This window comes from Oncorhynchus masou, chromosome 1, assembly GCF_036934945.1.
Source record: "Oncorhynchus masou masou isolate Uvic2021 chromosome 1, UVic_Omas_1.1, whole genome shotgun sequence".
Classification (NCBI taxonomy): domain Eukaryota; kingdom Metazoa; phylum Chordata; class Actinopteri; order Salmoniformes; family Salmonidae; genus Oncorhynchus; species Oncorhynchus masou.
Genome location: NC_088212.1, coordinates 56797504 through 56815445, shown reverse-complemented (window position 1 = coordinate 56815445; position 17942 = coordinate 56797504). Strand labels below are relative to the sequence as shown.

Genomic DNA, 17942 nt, shown 5'->3' with positions numbered 1-17942 from the left:
AAATGTGTCCCCCGTGCCAACTCAATCACTTACACAGCTACTGATCTCCTTGTAATGCAGGGTCATTCATTCACTAAGAAGGGAGCAGAGGAGATGGGCGGCTATACACTCGATGTGAATGACATTCAGTCTGTGAAATATACACAAAGTCAGTCATGCTGATGTTTATATACTGTAAGGCTGTTCCCGACCTTTCTCCTCCCACTGCTCTTCAAAGATTCCGCCATTAAGCTCCTAAAGTTGTCGGTAACAGGTTACACCAGCGGTCGGCAACCTTTTCCATTTGGAGTGCCAAGTTATCGTACAATTTCTACTTATCTGCATGCAAGTTATGATTTTCATATGCACATTTTAGTAGAACACTTTCATTTATTTTATTATAAAGTCTTCAGATCTCAAAATCAATGTGTTAATCAAAATCCTATCAATGACGTGTTAATCAAAATCCTAAATGAAAACGATTCAAATCTTAAATTAATTTCTATTGCCATTTCCAATATGTAAAAATAGCCTACATAAAGCCAACAAATAAAAACATTGCAGCCTGCAGGTAGAAAATATGCTGATAAAAATAAATATCCTATAAATCACATTGGCTATGCATGGCCGGTCTTCAAGGAACTTGCAACATTGTAAAAAATATTCTGGGCTATCAGAGTTTCCTGCACCAGTGAGGTCCGGACAGCCAGACACAGCTGTAGAATATTTGCACAAGGGATAAGAATGTTACAAGTTTTTAGGGGAAAACATGTATTTGAGCATATGTAGCAGCCTAGGAGGGCTAGATTATTAGGTTTGCATTAGCAGACATCTTTCCTGAGATCTGTATTAGGACAGCTGCCATCTCCCACAGTGTGGCAGACTAGCCATTCAGTCAAGCAGTCTGGGAAGCACAGTTGTGTGATAGAGAATGTGGGATGGAATGACTGGTGGTGTTGTGTTAGTCTGTGGACACCAGAAAGATGCAAAAACCCATATTTCTCAGAGGAGTTGTCCTCCCAGCATGAAAGTCACATGCAGGCAGACAGACTCACCCAGAAGAGGAAGTTGAATGTGAATAGGAGATACTTCAGACAGACGGTCCCGCATGTTTCCTTCTTCTCGTCGTACGCTGTCGCTGGTGCCCCCATGCTGCAGGAGAAAGAGAGAGGTGGGTTTGAAAGGTTCAAATAGTTAACCTTATATCTGTTGTTGTTTCTTTTAGGCCCAGTTTCCCAAACACAGAATAAGCCTATTTTTGCTATCACAGATTGTTCTGGCAATTCTCAAATAAAAACTTAATTGGAGGAAGGATGTTTAACATGCTTTTTACTAGTGGTGCAACGGATCATAAAACTCACGGTTCGGATCTTATCACGGTTTTGAGTCACAAATCGGCTAATCAGCAACAAAAAAAAGGAGACAAATATAACTTTGCTTTCCATTTATTACTTAAAGCGAGGAACATTTCAATGTTTAAAAAAAATCTTAACAGTCAATACTCAATTGTTAAATTAAAGTGCAATGAGGCATGATACCTTCTTCCTTTGAACAATAGTGAATTAAAAATAACCTGTGTCCACATCAAAAAAAAAAAGCAAAGCAGACTTGAGCTTATAACTTCAAATTATTTTTCATAGAACTAGAATTGTGGCAATAACATTTAATAAAAAACAATATTATTATTCCAAATCAAAAATGGATGATTCTAATAGCAATAGCATAGACTAAGATTAGACTTCAGTATATTTATTATTTAAGTAATTCACACATTTTTTTAACCTCTTCAGTGGCCACAATCTCAGTGGTAAGAAAGATCACTCTATGTCCTCTGGTGTAGGGCAGGGTCTAGGTGGGACAGGGACTTTAACCTTGGATCCAGTGCAGTAGATCTATGAAGGTAGTCATGTACATTAGGGGGGTACCTGGGGTTCAGGTCCTCTCTATAATGGCAGCCTTGACATCTTTAGTGGTGGTGATGTCGTCCTCACTTGGGGCTATGGATTGTAGAATCCTTGTTTTCAGAGGTAGGATCATGGACACAGACGGTTCAGTTTCAGTGCTCAATAGAGTTGTAATCGTTTTGAGGGGTTTGAGCACCTGGATGACCTCCTCTGCCACTTTCACGTCATCGTCAGACAAGGTGACGATGTCTTTACTTTTTTCCAGGGTCCTGTCTGTCAGTGCAGAGTATACAGCTGCCTGCTGCTCAAGATAGCGCTCCAAAATGTCATAAGTGGAGTTCCATCTTGTTGTGACATCGTGTATGAGCTTGTGGGTCGGTAGCTGTAGAATTTCTTGCTTGGTCTTAAGCACATGAGCGGCTGTTATGCATCGGTGGAAAAAGGAAACCACCTTCCTGATCCTCCCAAGGAGGATTGTGATATTGCTATTGGGCCTCTCTAGCTTCCACTCTGCTACTGCTCCGAGCAGTACCTGTGACAGATTTGTCACTGTGTGACTCTCGTGCCTGTAGCACCGGACTTTGCATCTCCCACTCCTCTGTGGTGTAGTGAGCAGTCACACTGACATAGCTTTCCGTTGCCCTGGAGGTCCACCCGTCTGTGGTGAGGGCAACAGAGGATGCCTTGGATAATTTTTCGACAATTTATCTTTTTCTGTTCATAAAGATCTGGCATGATCTTCATACTGAAGTGGGTGCGTGAGGGGCATTTCATAGCATGGCTCAAGCACCTTCACCATATTTTTAAACCCTTCATTTTCTACAACAGAGTATGGCCTCATGTCTGCAGCGATAAACATCAATAGATTTGGTGATGGCTTTAGCCCAGTCTGATTCTGCAGCAAAGGACTGCTTGAATGCCGCGGGGAGACGTTGTTACGTCTTGGCTGAGTTGTCTCCTGTCACTGACACACTAGGGTGATGATGCTTTAAATGTGTGGCCATGCTCGATGTATTTCCATGATCATACACCTTTCTTGTGGCACAACGCCTACACACCGTAATGGTGTTGTCCACCACCCTTCTTCCGTCATCATATTTGACATTGAAGTCAAAATGCTCCTATACATGACTTAAATTAAGAGGGAGGCTTTTCCAGTACTTCAGCTCCTCCGCTAGCCATGGCTGTCACTGCTCTTTTTTCTTCTTTGCTTTTTGCAACGCAACTGCTTCAAAAAAATTATCAAATCAAACTTCAGGCTTCAGAGCAAAACACAACACGCATCTCTTATCTTTAACTTTTCCCTGCAACTCTGCCCAGAGATGTAGGGAATTATTACTTTAAAAAGTAACAGAGGCAGTAAAACTATATTTCACACGATGATGGTTAAACTTTGCAATTGATTTGCAGTTCACATGCGTGCCGAACCGTGGGGGGTGATCTGTATGGATCAACTACAGTCCGTACACCACTACTTTTTACAGTGCCTTGCAGAAGAATTCATCCCCATTAGTGTTTTCCCTATTTTTCGCCAACAGCCGATGCAATTGCAGGGCGCCAAATAGAAATCAACAGAAATGTCAAAAATCAAATTTCTCAAACATACAAGTATTAGGCACCATTTTAAAGATACAATTCTCGTTAATCCAGCCACAGTGTCTGATTTCAAAAATGCTTTACAGCGAAAGCTCCATAAACGATTATGTTAGGTCAACACCAAGCCACAGAAAAACCCAGCCATTTTTCTAGCCAAAGAGAGGAGTCACAAAAAGCACAAAGAGATAAAATTAATCACTAACCTTTGATGATCTTCATCAGATGACACTCATAGGCCTTCATGTTACACAATACAGTGGGGCAAAAAACTATTTAGTCAGCCACCAATTGTGCAAGTTCTCCCACTTAAAAAGATGAGGCCTTTTCATCATAGGTGCACTTCAACTATGACAGACAAAATGAAAAGAAAAAAAATTCAGAAAATCACATTGTAGGATTTTTTATGAATTTATTTGCAAAATATGGTGTAAAATAAGTATTTGGTCAATAACAAAAGTTTATCTCAATACTTTGTTATATATCCTTTGTTGGCAATGACAGAGGTCAAATGTTTTCTGTAAGTCTTCACAAGGTTTTCACACACTGTTGCTGGTATTTTGGCCCATTCCTCCATGCAGATCTCTTCTAGAGCAGTGATGTTTTGGGGCTGTTGCTGGGCAACACAGACTTTCAACTCTCTCCAAAGATTGTCTATGGGGTTGAGATATGGAGACTGGCTAGGCCACTCCAGGACCTTAAAATGCTTCTTACGAAGCCACTCCTTCGTTGCCCGGGCGGTGTGTTTGGGATCATTGTCATGCTGAAAAGACCCAGCCACGTTTCATCTTCAATGCCCTTGCTGATGGAAGGAGGTTTTCACTCAAAATCTCACGATGCATGGCCCCATTCATTCTTTCCTTTACACGGATAAGTCGTCCTGGTCCCTTTGCAGAAAAACAGCCCCAAATCATGATGTTTCCACCCCCATGCTTCACAGTAGGTATGGTATTCTTTGGATGCAACTCAGCATTCTTTGTCCTCCAAACACTACGAGTTGAGTTTTTACCAAAAAGTTATATTTTGGTTTCATCTGACATTCTCCCAATCTTCTTTTGGATCATCCAAATGCTCTCTAGCAAACTTCAGACGGGCCTGGACATGTACTGGCTTAAGCAGAGGGAGACACGTCTGGCACTGCAGGATTTGAGTCACTGGAGGCGTCGTGTTACTGATGGTAGGCTTTGTTACTTTGGTCCCAGCTCTCTGCAGGTCATTCACTAGGTCCCCCCGTGTGGTTCTGGGATTTTTGCTCACCGTTCTTGTGATAATTTTGACCCCACGGGGTGAGATCTTGCGTGTGTGGCAGTATAACTTTAGACCGTCCCCTCGCCCATACCCGGGCGCGAACCAGGGACCCTCTGCACACATCAACAACAGTCACCCACGAAGCACCGTTACCCATCGCTCCACAAAAGCCGCGGCCCTTGCAGAGCAAGGGGAACTACTACTTCAAGGTCTCAGAGCAGGTGACGTCACCGATTGAAACGCTATTTAGCGTGCACCACCGCTAACTAAGCTAGCCGTTTCACATCCGTTACACGTGGAGCCCCAGATCGAGTGGTCTTGTATGTCTTCCATTTCCTAATAATTGCTCCCACAGGTGATTTCTTCAAACCAAGCTGCTTACCTATTGCAGATTCAGTCTTCCCAGCCTGGTGCAGGTCTACAATTTTGTTTCTGGTGTCCTTTGACAGCTCTTTGGTCTTGGCTATAGTGGAGTTTGGAATGTGACTGTTTGAGGTTGTGGACAGGTGTCTATTATACTGATAACAAGTTCAAACAGGTGCCATTAATACGGGTAACGAGTGGAGGACAGAGGAGACTCTTAAAGAAGAAGTTACAGGTCTGTGAGAGCCAGAAATCTTGCTTGTTTGTGGGTGACCAAATATTTATTTTCCACCATAATTTGCAAATAAATTCATTAAAAATCCTACAATGTGATTTTCTGGATTTCTTTTCTCATTTTGTCTCTCATAGTTGAAGTGTACCTATGATGAAAATTACAGGCCTCTCATCTTTTTAAGTGGGAGAACCTGCACAATTGGTGGCTGACTAAATACTTTTTTGCCCCACTGTACATGTATGTTTTGTTCAATAAAGTGCATATTTATATATTTTTTTAATCTAATTTTACATTGGTGCATTACATTCAGTAGTTCTAAAACATGCTGTGATTGTGCAGAGAGCCACATGAATTCCCAGAAATACTCATTATAAATGTTGATGAAAATTCAAGTGTAATGCATGGAACTTTAGATACACTTCTCCTTAATGCAACCCCTGTGTCAGATTTTTTTCTTAAACTTTACGGAAAAAACATAATCTTAGTACGGTGCTCAGAGCCCAAACCAGCCAAAAGAAATATCCGCCATGTTGCGCAGTCAATATTAGTCAAAAATAGTATTATAAATATTCACTTACCTTTGATGATCTTCATCAGAATGCACTCCCAGGAACTGCAGTTCCAAAATAAATCTTTGTTTTGTTCGATAATGTCCATCATTTATGTCCAAATAGCTTCTTTTGTTAGGGCGTTCGGGAAAACAAATCCAAACGCGCGTTCGGTAAACAAATCCAAACGCCCGTTCGGTAAACAAATCCAAACGCGCGTTCGATAAACAAAACCAAACGCGCGTTCACGTCCAGTCGGACGAAAAGTTCAAAAAGTTATATTACAGTTCGAAGAAACTTGTCAAACTAAGTATAGAATAAATCTTTAGGATGTTTTTATCATAAATGTTCAATAACATTCCAACCGGAGAATTCCATTGTCTGTAGAAAAGCAATGTAACGAGAGATACCTCTCATGTGAACGTGCGTGACTGAGAACGAGGCTGCTGCCAGACCCCTTAGTCAAACAGCTTTCATTCGCTCCCACTTCACAGTAGAAGCCTGAAACAACATTCTAAAGACGGTTGACATCTAGTGGAAGCCTTAGGAAGTGCAACATAACCCATATCCCATTGTGTATTCGATAGGGGCTGAGTTCAAAAACCACAAACCTCAGATTGTGTTCTTCCAAACAGGAAGTGGGCAAATAACATAACACACACAACTTTCAGTTAATTAACTGAAAGCTCATTCACATTAGTTGTACTGCTATTCTTGTTAATTAGTTCAACTTGTCTATCTCCCGCTCTACTGTTGTATTGTAAAGGTGCTGTACAAAGGTAAAAACAGAATCACCTGGATGAATGAAGGACAACAATATAAACCACCCCAAAAGTGCATGAGCAGTCGCCCAACAGTCATCTTCTTGTCCCTCATTTGTTTGCATTTTGGTCCACCACTTGCAGGTCTTCTAACCCCGATATCCCTCAACCCTGATCTTATTCTTCTCTCTCTGCATCAACTACTGACTGTTTACTCTAAATGTCTTGGAGAGAGTACAGAAGTTTCAAATTGTTCCTAATCTTGGCAGATCGCTGGTATGCTAGATGCATAACTGTAGTTTGTGTTTAAATCAACTTAAATCTTAAAAAAACATTTATGCTCGTGTTCGTTAAATATTACTGATATCAACACACTATCCCGATGTTTCAATGCAAATTTGGCTTAAAGGGTAAATTGACCCAAAAACACTTCTGGGCCCTTTATAACACTTTTACAACACTTGCCAGTACCCCATACAGTTCTTAAGTTTTAGTTTTTTAGATTTGAGTTTATAGGACTATTTCTCTCTATACGATTTGTATTTCATATACCTTTGACTATTGGATGTTCTTATAGGCACTTTAGTATTGCCAGTGTAACAGTATAGCTTCCGTCCCTCTCCTCGCTCCAACCTGGGCTCGAACCAGGAACACATCGACAACAGCCACCCTTGAAGCAGCGTTACCCATCGGGGAAGAACTACTCCAAGTCTCAGAGAGAGTGACGTTTGAAACGCTATTAGCGCGCACCTCGCTAACTAGCTAGCCATTTCACTTCGGTAACACCAGCCTAATCTCGGGAGTTGATAGGCTTGAAGTCATAAACAGCTTAATGCTTGAAGCATTGCGAAGAGCAGCTGGCAAAACGCACAAAAGTGCTGTTTGAATGAATGCTTATGAGCTTGCTGGTGCCTACCATCGCTCAGCCAGACTGCTCTATCAAATCATAGACTTAATTATAACATAATAACACACAGAAATATGAGCCTTAAGTCATTAACATGGTCGAATCCGGAAACTATCCTCTCGAAAACAAAACGTTTATTCTTTCAGTGAAATATGGAACCGTTCGGTATTTTATCTAACGGGTGGCATCCATAAGTCTAAATATTCCTGTTACATTGCACAACCTTCAATGTTATGTCATAATTGCGTAAAGTTCTGGCAAATCAGTTCGCAATGAGCCAGGCGGCCCAAACTGTTGCATATACCCTGACTCTGCACGCAATGAACGCAAGAGAAGTGACAATTTCACCTGGTTAATATTGCCTGCTAACCTGGATTTCTTTTAGCTAAATATGCAGGTTTAAAAATATATACTTCTGTGTATTGATTTTAAGAAAGGCATTGATGTTTATGGTTAGGTACAGTCATGCAACAATTGTGCTTTTTTCGCAAATGCGCTTTTGTTAAATCATCCCCCGTTTGGCGAAGTTGGCTGTCTTTGTTAGGAAGAAATAGTCTTCAAACAGTTTGCAACGAGCCAAGTAGCCCAAACTGCTGCATATACCCTGACTCTGTTGCAAGAGAAGTGACACATTTTCCCTAGTTAAAAGAAATTCATGTTATCAGGCAATATTAACTAAATATGCAGGTTTGAAAATATATACTTGTGTATTGATTTAAAAAAAAGGCATTGATGTTTATGGTTAGGTACACGTTGGAGCAACGACAGTCCTTTTTCGCGAATGCGCACCGCATCGATTATATGTAACACAGGACACGCTAGATAAACTAGTAATATCATCAACCATGTGTAATTAACTAGTGATAATGATTGATTGATTGATTGTTTTTTATAAGGTATGTTTAATGCTAGCTAGCAACTTACCTTGGCTTCTTACTGCATTCGCATAATTGTTTTTTATAAGGTATGTTTAATGCTAGCTAGCAACTTACCTTGGCTTCTTACTGCATTCGCATAACAGGCAGGTTCCTCTTGAAGTGCAATGTAAAGCAGGTGGTTAGAGCGCTGGACTAGTTAACCGTGAGGCTGCAAGATTGAATCCCCGAGCTGACAAGGTAAAAATCTGTCGTTCTGCCCCTGAACAAGGCAGTTAACCCACCGTTCCTAGGTCGCCATTGAAAATAAGAATGTGTTCTTAACTGACTTGCCTAGTTAAATAAAGATGTAAAAAAAATCGTAATAACAACCCCCCCGAAAAACGAAAAAAAAAAAAAAATACCGATTTCCGATTATGAAAACTTGAAATCGACCCTAATTAATCGGCCATTCCGATTATTCGGTCGACCTCTCGTCAAGTCCAGACCTGCCCTCTCCTCCTCCTTCTGCCAGCCTTCTCTCTCTCCCACACACAGGCCGTAACAGAGTGTACTAGTCTAAGCTTTCTGTAACACTAATATAAGATCCTTCTCTACTGTAATTTCACTGCCTTCTCTACACCGCTCATGCGCACGCACACACACAACTGCATCAATACAAAATGCAAGACAGCCTTCTCTAGCCTACTGTAACACTGCAAGTCAACTTGGCCGGCCAGCCTGTGATAGACGTTACATAGCAAGCAACGGCTGTGGAAAGAAGACGTATTTGCATTGTGCTGTACTGAACAGTTTGAATGGGCTTATATTCACCATAACAGTGATCACAGCAGCATCATGCGTTCTCATGCTGCATGATCTGACATGATCTGACCATTACCGTCTTATACTGTGAGAGTGCATATTGATTCCTGCGGCAAATAATATATTTAGAATCATGTTATAAAAGGTAATATCTATAACATTATCTTATTATGTTAAACGTACAGTAGCCAAAGCTATTTATTGTGGAATAACTTTTCTGGCATCTCATATAGAGAAGTCCATATGCAGCAACTCATTAAGTTCACCATGCTTACATTTGGCATTAGTAGACAATGTAGGTTACTTCATCAAGCATTCATGGTTTTACAGTGTGCCTATATTTGTGTGGGGGTCTGTCGACTGAACCTGCCCGGTGTCTGTTCACCATCTGTTAGGGTGGCCCCATTAGTGTGTCCCTGTCAATTAAATTCAAACAAACCTTTGACAGGAACTCATCATTGTATTATGTACATAAACGGAGTCGCTGAGTCAAGAAAACGATGTGCACAGGAAGAGCACAACGCACTAAAGAGGTCATACTTAAATACCAAATCTGAGATACAAAATCATAAAGGCTCTTTCAATATACAGGGTTCAACACATTGAAAACATACAGAACAGGTCAAAAGTTTGGACACACCTACTCATTTAAGGGTTTATCTTTATTTGTACTATTTTCTACATTGTAGAATAATAGTGAAGACATCAAAACTATAAAATAACACATATGGAATCATGTTGTAACCAAAAGAAGAGTTACACTAATCACAATATATTTTTTATTTGAGATTCTTCAAAGTAGCCCCCCTTTGCCTTGATCACAGCTTTGCAAATGTTCACATTTTGAACACTGAAATCACCTTTTTCCTTAAACCTTAATGGAATCGCCTAGCGCTCAATACAAGACCACTGACAACCAGACATGCTCCAGACACACCACACCTGCCTGAAATTGTTTATGAGCCTATGAGTAGTCACGGACTTGTCTCATGTGCATGACAGATCATTAAAGTATTTAAATGCTTTGAACCCTTTCAGTTCAGGGCATGTTTTGGACTTGAATGAATATGGTTTCTTTCGTCATTTGTATGCTTTTATATTGGCTATAGGCCTGTGTTTAGGCAAACTATTATTCATTAGATTAATGATAAATAAAAACAATAATTAATGTATGGGTTTTGGGGTATTTTGCAAATAACTGGCACCGTATTTATTGTAGTGTACAATAGTTTGTCAACGATTCCAAACAAATTTATTTTGATGGGGATGTAGAAAATTCTATTGAAATACCTAATTGAAACTCCATAAATTATAATTATAGCCTTTGAATGACATGCAAACTGTCATACAAAATAGGCTACATAACATAAAGAACTAACAAAAATAAGTTGGAATATAAACAATGTTCTAAAGCAGGGTTCCTCAACTGGCGGACCGGCAGGTGATTTTAATTGGCCCCCCAAGTTCTCATACAGCAAATCAGTTCCAATGGATTTTAATTTTGGAAATCTGTTCCAAAGTATTACCACGCATAATAGAGATATATTGTGCCCTGCAAAATTATTCATTTTCATTGAACAAGGCAAGTCAATTAGGGACAAATTCTTATTTACAATGACAGCCTACCCCGGCGAAACCCTATACCAGATGACGCCGGGCCAATTGTGCGCCCCGCCCTATGGGACTCCCAATCACGGCAAGTTGTGATACAGCCTGGAATCTAACCAAAGTCTGTCATGACGCCACTAGTACTGAGATGCAGTGCCTTAGACCGCTACGCCACTCTGGAGCCCCAAATATTCAGACACTTTGGATTTCTTCACATTTCATTGTGTTACAAAGTGGGATTAAAATGCATTTAATTGTAATTTTTGATCAATAGAAATGAAAAAACTAAAATATAGTGGTTGCATAAGTATTCAACGCCCTGAATCACTACATGTTAGAAACACCTTTGGCATTGATTAGAGTTGTGAGTCTTCTTGGGTAAGTCTAGAAGAGCTTTGCACACCTGGATTATGCAATATTGGCCCATTTCAAAATTCTTCAATCTCTGTCAAGATGGTAAGCAACTCCGGTGTAGATTTGGCCTTGTGCTGTAGGCTATTGTCCTGCTGAAAAGTGAATTCCTCTCCCCCAGTACTTGCCAATGTCAACCATACCCATACCATGATGCAGCCACCACCATGCTTGAAAATAAGGAGGCAGTTACTCAGTGATGTGTTGGATTTGCCCGAAACATAAGGCTTTTTTTGCAGTATTTTTATTTTACCTTTATTTAACTAGGCAAGTCAGTTAAGAACAAATTCTTATTTTCAATGAGGGCCTCGGAACAGTGGGTTAACTGCCTGTTCAGGGGCAGAACGACAGATTTGTACCTTGTCAGGTCAGGGGTTTGAACTTGCAACCTTCTGGTTACTAGTCCAAAGCTCTAACCACCAGGCTACAGGTTTCAGAATATTGGTATTCTTCTTTTCTGGGTGGTTTAATATATAATCCACAGCAATATTAAACATGTAACCATGCTTAAAGGGATATATAATGTCTGATTAATTATTATTATCGATCTACCAATCACTAACCTTCTTCATGAGGCTTTCAAAAAGCTCCCTGGTCTTTGTAGTTTAATGTGCGCTTGAAATTCAATAATTGATTGAGGGACCTTACAGATGTTGTATGTATGGGGGACAGAGCAAGAGTTAGTCAGTAAAAAAAATAATGTCAACCCCTATTATTTCACACAGATTCCATATACCTTGTGATTTGTTAAGCCACATTTAACTCCAGAACTAATTTAAGATTGCCTAATCAAAGGAATTGAATACTTATGCGAGGACTATATTTTAGTTGTGAATTGTGTATTTACTCCCCCCCAAAGAAAAAAACAATTAGATTTTTTTTTTTAATCCCACTTTGTAACACAATTAAATGTAAAGAATTGCAAAGGGTCTGAATACTTTGGAAGGCACTGTATGTGGCCGTATACACATTTCATAACGATTAGAAATGTTTGTTTTAGTCAAATATTATATTTCTTTAGGCTTCTTGCGGTCAATTTGCAGTCTACGAATTATTTGTAATTATGTTCCGGCCCCTGACCATCTCCTCAATAAAAACAATCGTCCCGCGGCTGAATCTAGTTCAGTATCCCTATCCGAAAGAATATTTGGCATACCTAATCTCAGCAGCTGACTACATATCTCCGATTCACAAAGAAAATAGAATTGCTGTGTTCCTGTGAGCTAACATAGCCTACATGCTAACTAGACAACAATCATTTCCCCGCAGTAAAACGTTCAAATTGACATGTTAACCCTGCTTTGTATCACTAAAACAATAAATAATTAAATATGTTGCCTTAGAATCCAAACCGTTTCTGTGAATTGTAACGTTCGCTGTCGAACACGCTAATGTGTTAGCTACAAAGTAACAAGCTACCTACCTGCGGCTGTGTTGTTACAAGTAGCAAGGCGTTGATGTGTCCAAAATAATAGATATAGATGTGTAAAACTAGTTTTCGGTCGTTTTCATTCCGAACTCTATTTTTCAGGGATTCCTTCGATAGTCCAAACCAGACAGGGGGAAGCGCAAAATGTTAAACTAATGAGTAGTTAGTCCACTGGAGTCTATGACTGTACAGTAAGTAGGTCGTGTCGACTCCACCCAATCACTTTGATTTTTTTCTACCCTGTGGCGCAATAGAACAGCTCTGTTCCTGGTTGCTGCTGGGCAATTCCATGGACTCAGATTTGCGCTGAGAATCAGATTTTTAACTTGAAGGTATGTCAAACAAAAACTATTTGTTTAAAAGTTTAACAAACCATAGGCTACAACTCTATGCACAAGGACTACTTTTAATAATTTACACAGGAATTGTTTCAAAACACATTTACTGAAAGGACTGTGTAGATGCAAGGTTTGTTAACAGAATTCAAATAAAATCTACCTGCATTCTGTGTCCACGTTTTCTGAAAATGTTGTTAAATATTTGCTCTGATTTAAGATTCAAGGATGTCTGCAGAAATATTGGGGTGTCAGCTGGCCATGACATGACACATGGACTCTATTTTGCTTATTTAACTTCAGTTAGTGAAGTGGATTTACACCAGGTAACAGAATTGCGGAAAGTCAATTCCATCATGGTTCCCTGATTTGTACCCAGAAATGCATCATTATGAATACCATTCTCTTCATGGAGAGGTATCTTAAATAGCTACACAAAAGTATAAATATGCAATATCCTGCTTTGCATACTTCAGCATTATTCTACACTCTGGATATTATTGTAATGAGCTCTGTCCCCAAATATGACCACATTTTGGTTAGTCTGATTCGGACCAAATCTGAGCCGATTATAGATGTCTATGTTTCACAAGTTTGCACATCAAAGTCACATACGGCCGTGATTGGGAGTCCCATAGGGCGGCGCACAATTGGCCCAGCATCTCCCGGGTTTGGCCGGGGTAGGCCGTAATTGTAAATAAGAATTTGTTCTTAACTGACTTGCCTAGTTAAATGAAAACAACCCTCCACAAGCCAACACCACTTTGACACTCAACAAACTACGTGGGGCCATAAACAAACAAGAAATGGCTCACCCAGAAGCAGCGTTTCTGGTGAGCTGAGACTTTAATGCAGGGAGTCTTAAAACTGTTCTACCTCACTTTTAACAACATGTCTCCTGCTCCACTAGGGGCGCTAAAACTCAAGACCACTTTTATTCTACCAACAGAAATGCATATAAGGCCATCCCTTCTCCTCCCGTCAGCAAATCTGTCCATGATTTCATTCTCTGCAGTGATGCGCTAAATACGGAAGTGGTCCTATGAAGCAGACGTGAGGCTACAAGACTGTTTTGCCGATACAGACTGGGGTATGTTCTGGGATTCCTCCGATAGAATTGAGGAGTTTACCACATCCATATCCACACTGAGTTAATCGCTAGAGCTACTGTTTACAAGAAACGGGACACAGACATTGACACATACAAGAAGGCCCACTACAACCTCCAACATCAAACATGCGAAAGGACAATATAGGATGAAGGTTGAATCCTACTACACCGGCTCTGACAGTCGTTGTATGTAGCAGAGCTTGCAGACGACAACGGATTACAAAGGGAAACCCGGCCATGAGATGACTAGTGATTTTTATTTTTATTTTTTAAACCTTTATTTAACCTTTATTTAACTAGGCAAGTCAGTTAAGAACAAATACTTATTTTCAATGACGGCCTAGGAACAGTGGGTTAACTGCCTGTTCAGGGGCAGAACGACAGATTTGTACCTTGTCAGCTTGGGGATTTGAACTTGCGACCTTTCGGTTACTAGTCCAACGCTCTAACCACTACGCTATGCAAATCAAATCAAATGTTATGTCACATGCACTGAATACAGGTGTAGATCTTACAGTGAAATGCTTACTTACAAGCCCTTAACCAACGATGCAGTTTTAAGAAAATACCTAAGAGATAAGAAAACATATATAAAGAGCAGCAGTAAATAACAATAGCGGGGCTATATATAGGGGGTACCGGTAAAGAGTCAATGTGTCAATGTGCGGGGACACCGGTGTCGAGGTATTTGAGATAATTACGTACATGCAGGCAGGGTTGTCAAAGTGGCTATCCATAGATAACAGAGAGTAGCAGCAGTGTAGTTGGAGGTTGCGGGGGGGGGGGGGGTGCAAATAGTCTGGGTAGCCATTTGATTAGCTGTTCAGGAGGCTTATGGCTTGGGGGTAGAAGCTGTTTAGAAGCCTCTTGGACCAAGACTTGGCGCTCCGGTACTGCTTGCTTTGCGGTAGCAGAGAGAACAATCTATGACTAGGGTGGATGGAGAGTCTTTGACTATTTTAGTGCCTCTGACACCGCCTGGTATAGAGGTCCTGAACGGCAGGAAGCTTGGTCCCGTTGATGTACTGGGACATATGCGTTACCCTCTGTAGTGCCTTGCGATCTGAGGCCGAGCAGTTGCCATACCAGGCAGTGATGCAACCAGTCAGGATCCTCTCGATGGTGCAACTGTAGAACGTTTTGAGGATCTGAGGACCCAAGCTAATTTTTTCAGTCTCCTGAGGGGGAATAGGTTTTGTCATGCCCTCTTCACGACTGTCTTGGTGTGTTTGGACCATGATAGTTTGTTGGTGATGTGGACGCCAAGGAACTAGAAGCTCTCAACCTGCTCCACAACAGCCCCCTTGATGAGAATGGGGGCGTGCTCTGTCCTCTTTTTCCTGTAGTCCAAAATCATCTCCTTTGTCTTGATCACATTGATGGATAGGTGTCCTTGCACCGCATGGTCAGGTCTCTGACCTCCCTATAGGCTGTCTCATCGTTGTCGGTGATCAGGCCTACCACTGTTGTGTCATCAGAAAACTTAATGATGGTGTTGGTGTCGTGCGTGGCCGTGCAGTCATGAGTGAACAGGGAGTACAGGAGGGGACTGGGCACCCCTGAGGGGCCCCTGTGTTGAGGATCAGCGTGGCAGATGTGTTGTTACTTACTCTTACCTCCTGGGGGGCGGCCCGTCAGGAAGTCTAGGATCCAGTTGCAGAGGGAGCTGTTTAGAACTGTGCAGAAATCTGAAACAAGCTAAATGCCTTTTATGCTCGATACAAGGAATACAACACTGAGTGTTGTGTGAAAGCCCCTGAGTTCACGATGACTGTGTGATTTCGCTCACCGTGGCCAAAGTGAGTAAAACTTTTCAACCGGTTAACACTCGCATGGCTGCCGGGGATGATGAAATTCCAGTGTGTGTTTTCAAAGCATGTGCAGACCAGTTGGCAAATGTCTTCACAGAATTGTAAAATCTCTCCTTCATCCCAGACACCCTGGACCCTTACCAATTTACATACCGTCCCAACAGATCCCCAGATGACACAATCTTAATTGCACTTCACATTGTCCTCTCCCACCTTGACAAGAGGGGAAATAACTGTGATAATGCTGTTCATTGACTACCGCTCAGTGTTTAACCCTATGGTCCCTCCAAGCTCATCACCAACCTAGGGACCCTGGGACTGTCTATCTCCCTCTGTAACTGGATCCTGGTGGTGAGTATAGTATAGGCAGTAGCTCACCCTCAATATGGGGGCCCCTCAAGGGTGTGTGCTCAGTCCCCTCCTGTACTCCTTATTCAACCACGACTGTGTCGCCATGCATGAGTCCAACACCATCATCAAGTTTTCTGACGACACAACAGTGGTAGGCCTGAGCACCGACGGTGATGAGAGCTTACATGGAGGATGTCAGAGACTTGGCAGTGTGGTTCCATGACAACAGTCTCTCCCTCAACGTCAGTAAGACCAAGTAGCTGATCGTGGACTACAGTAGAAAGAGGGGAGAGCTTGGTATTGCAAATGCACCACCCTCGGCCGTAAAGTGCTACAGAGGGTGATGCAGACATCCAGTACATTACTGGCCGAGCTCCCTGTCATCCAGGACCTCTATATCAGCCGGTGTTAGAGGAAGGCCCGAACGATTGCTAAAGACGCTAGCAACCCAAGTCATAGACTGTTTACTCTGCTACCGTCCGGTGAACAGTACCAGGGCTTCAGCACTCGGACCAACATGCTCCGAGACAGCTTCTCTCCCCAATCCATAAGACTGCTACATAGCCATAAGATTGCTAAATACAGTGCATTCAGACCTGTTTACTTTTTCCACATTTTGTTACGTTACAGCCTTATTATAAATGTATTACATGTTTTTTTCTCTGAATCTACAGACAATACCCCATTATGACAAAGCAACATTTTTTTTGCAAATGTATATATATAAAAAAACACACATTTACATTAGTATTTAGATCCTTTACTCAGTACTTTGTTGAAGCACGTTTGGCAGTGATTACAGCCTTGAGTCTTCTTGGGTATCACACTACAAGCTTGGAATGCCTGTATTTGGGGAGCATCTTCCATTCTTCTCTGCAGATCCTCTCAAGCTGTCAGATTGGACGGTGAGAGTCGCAGCACAGCTATTTTCAGGTCTCTCCAGAGATGTTTCATTGGGTTCAAGTCCGGGCTCTGGCTGGTTCACTCAATGGAATTCAGAGACTTGCCACAAAGCCACTCCTGCGTTGTTTTGGCTGTGTGTTTAGGGTCGTTGTCCTGTTGGAAGGTGAACCTTTGCCCCAGTCTGAGGTCCTGTGCACTCTGGAGCAGGTTTTCATCAAGGATCTTTCTGTACTTTGCTCCATTCATCTTTCCCTCGATCCTGACTAGTCTCTCAGTCCTTGCCACTGAAAAACATCCCCACAGCATGATGCTGACACCACCATGCTTCACCGAAGGGATGATGCCAGGTTTCCTCCAGACGTGACGCTTGGCATTCAGGCCAAAGAGTTCAATCTTGGTTTCATCAGACCAGAGAATCTTGTTTCTCATGATCTGATCTCATATGCATTTTACTGAGGAGTAGCTTCCATCTGGCCACTTTAACATAAAGGCCTGATTGGTGGAGTGCTGAAAAGATGGTTGTATTTCTGGAAGGTTCTCCCATCTCCACAGAGGAACTCTGGAGCTCTGTCAGAGTGACCATTGGGTTCTTGGTCACCTCCCTAACCAAAGCCCTTCTCCCCCAATTGCGCAGCTTGGCCGGACGGCCAGCCCTAGCAAGGGTCTTGGTGGTTCCAAACTTCTATTTCAGAATGATTGAAGCCACTGTGATCTTGGGGACTTTCAATGCTGCAGACATTTTTTGGTACCCTTCCCCAAATCTGTG

At 41.6% G+C, this 17942-nt stretch overlaps 1 protein-coding gene across 1 annotated transcript in view; it reads right to left on the bottom strand.

Annotated features, from left to right (window-relative positions):
* Positions 1–12898, bottom strand: part of LOC135546561 (CD151 antigen-like) — a 59661-nt gene extending 46763 nt beyond the window's left edge. Inside the window, exons 1-2 of the mRNA XM_064975091.1 lie at positions 12660–12898; positions 1035–1131 (exon numbers count right to left, since the gene is read on the bottom strand). Coding sequence (XP_064831163.1) covers positions 1035–1130 — 96 coding nt within the window. The 5' untranslated portion in view covers position 1131; positions 12660–12898. The remainder of the gene's footprint in view (positions 1–1034; positions 1132–12659) is intronic.
* Positions 12899–17942: the final 5044 nt, after the last annotated feature.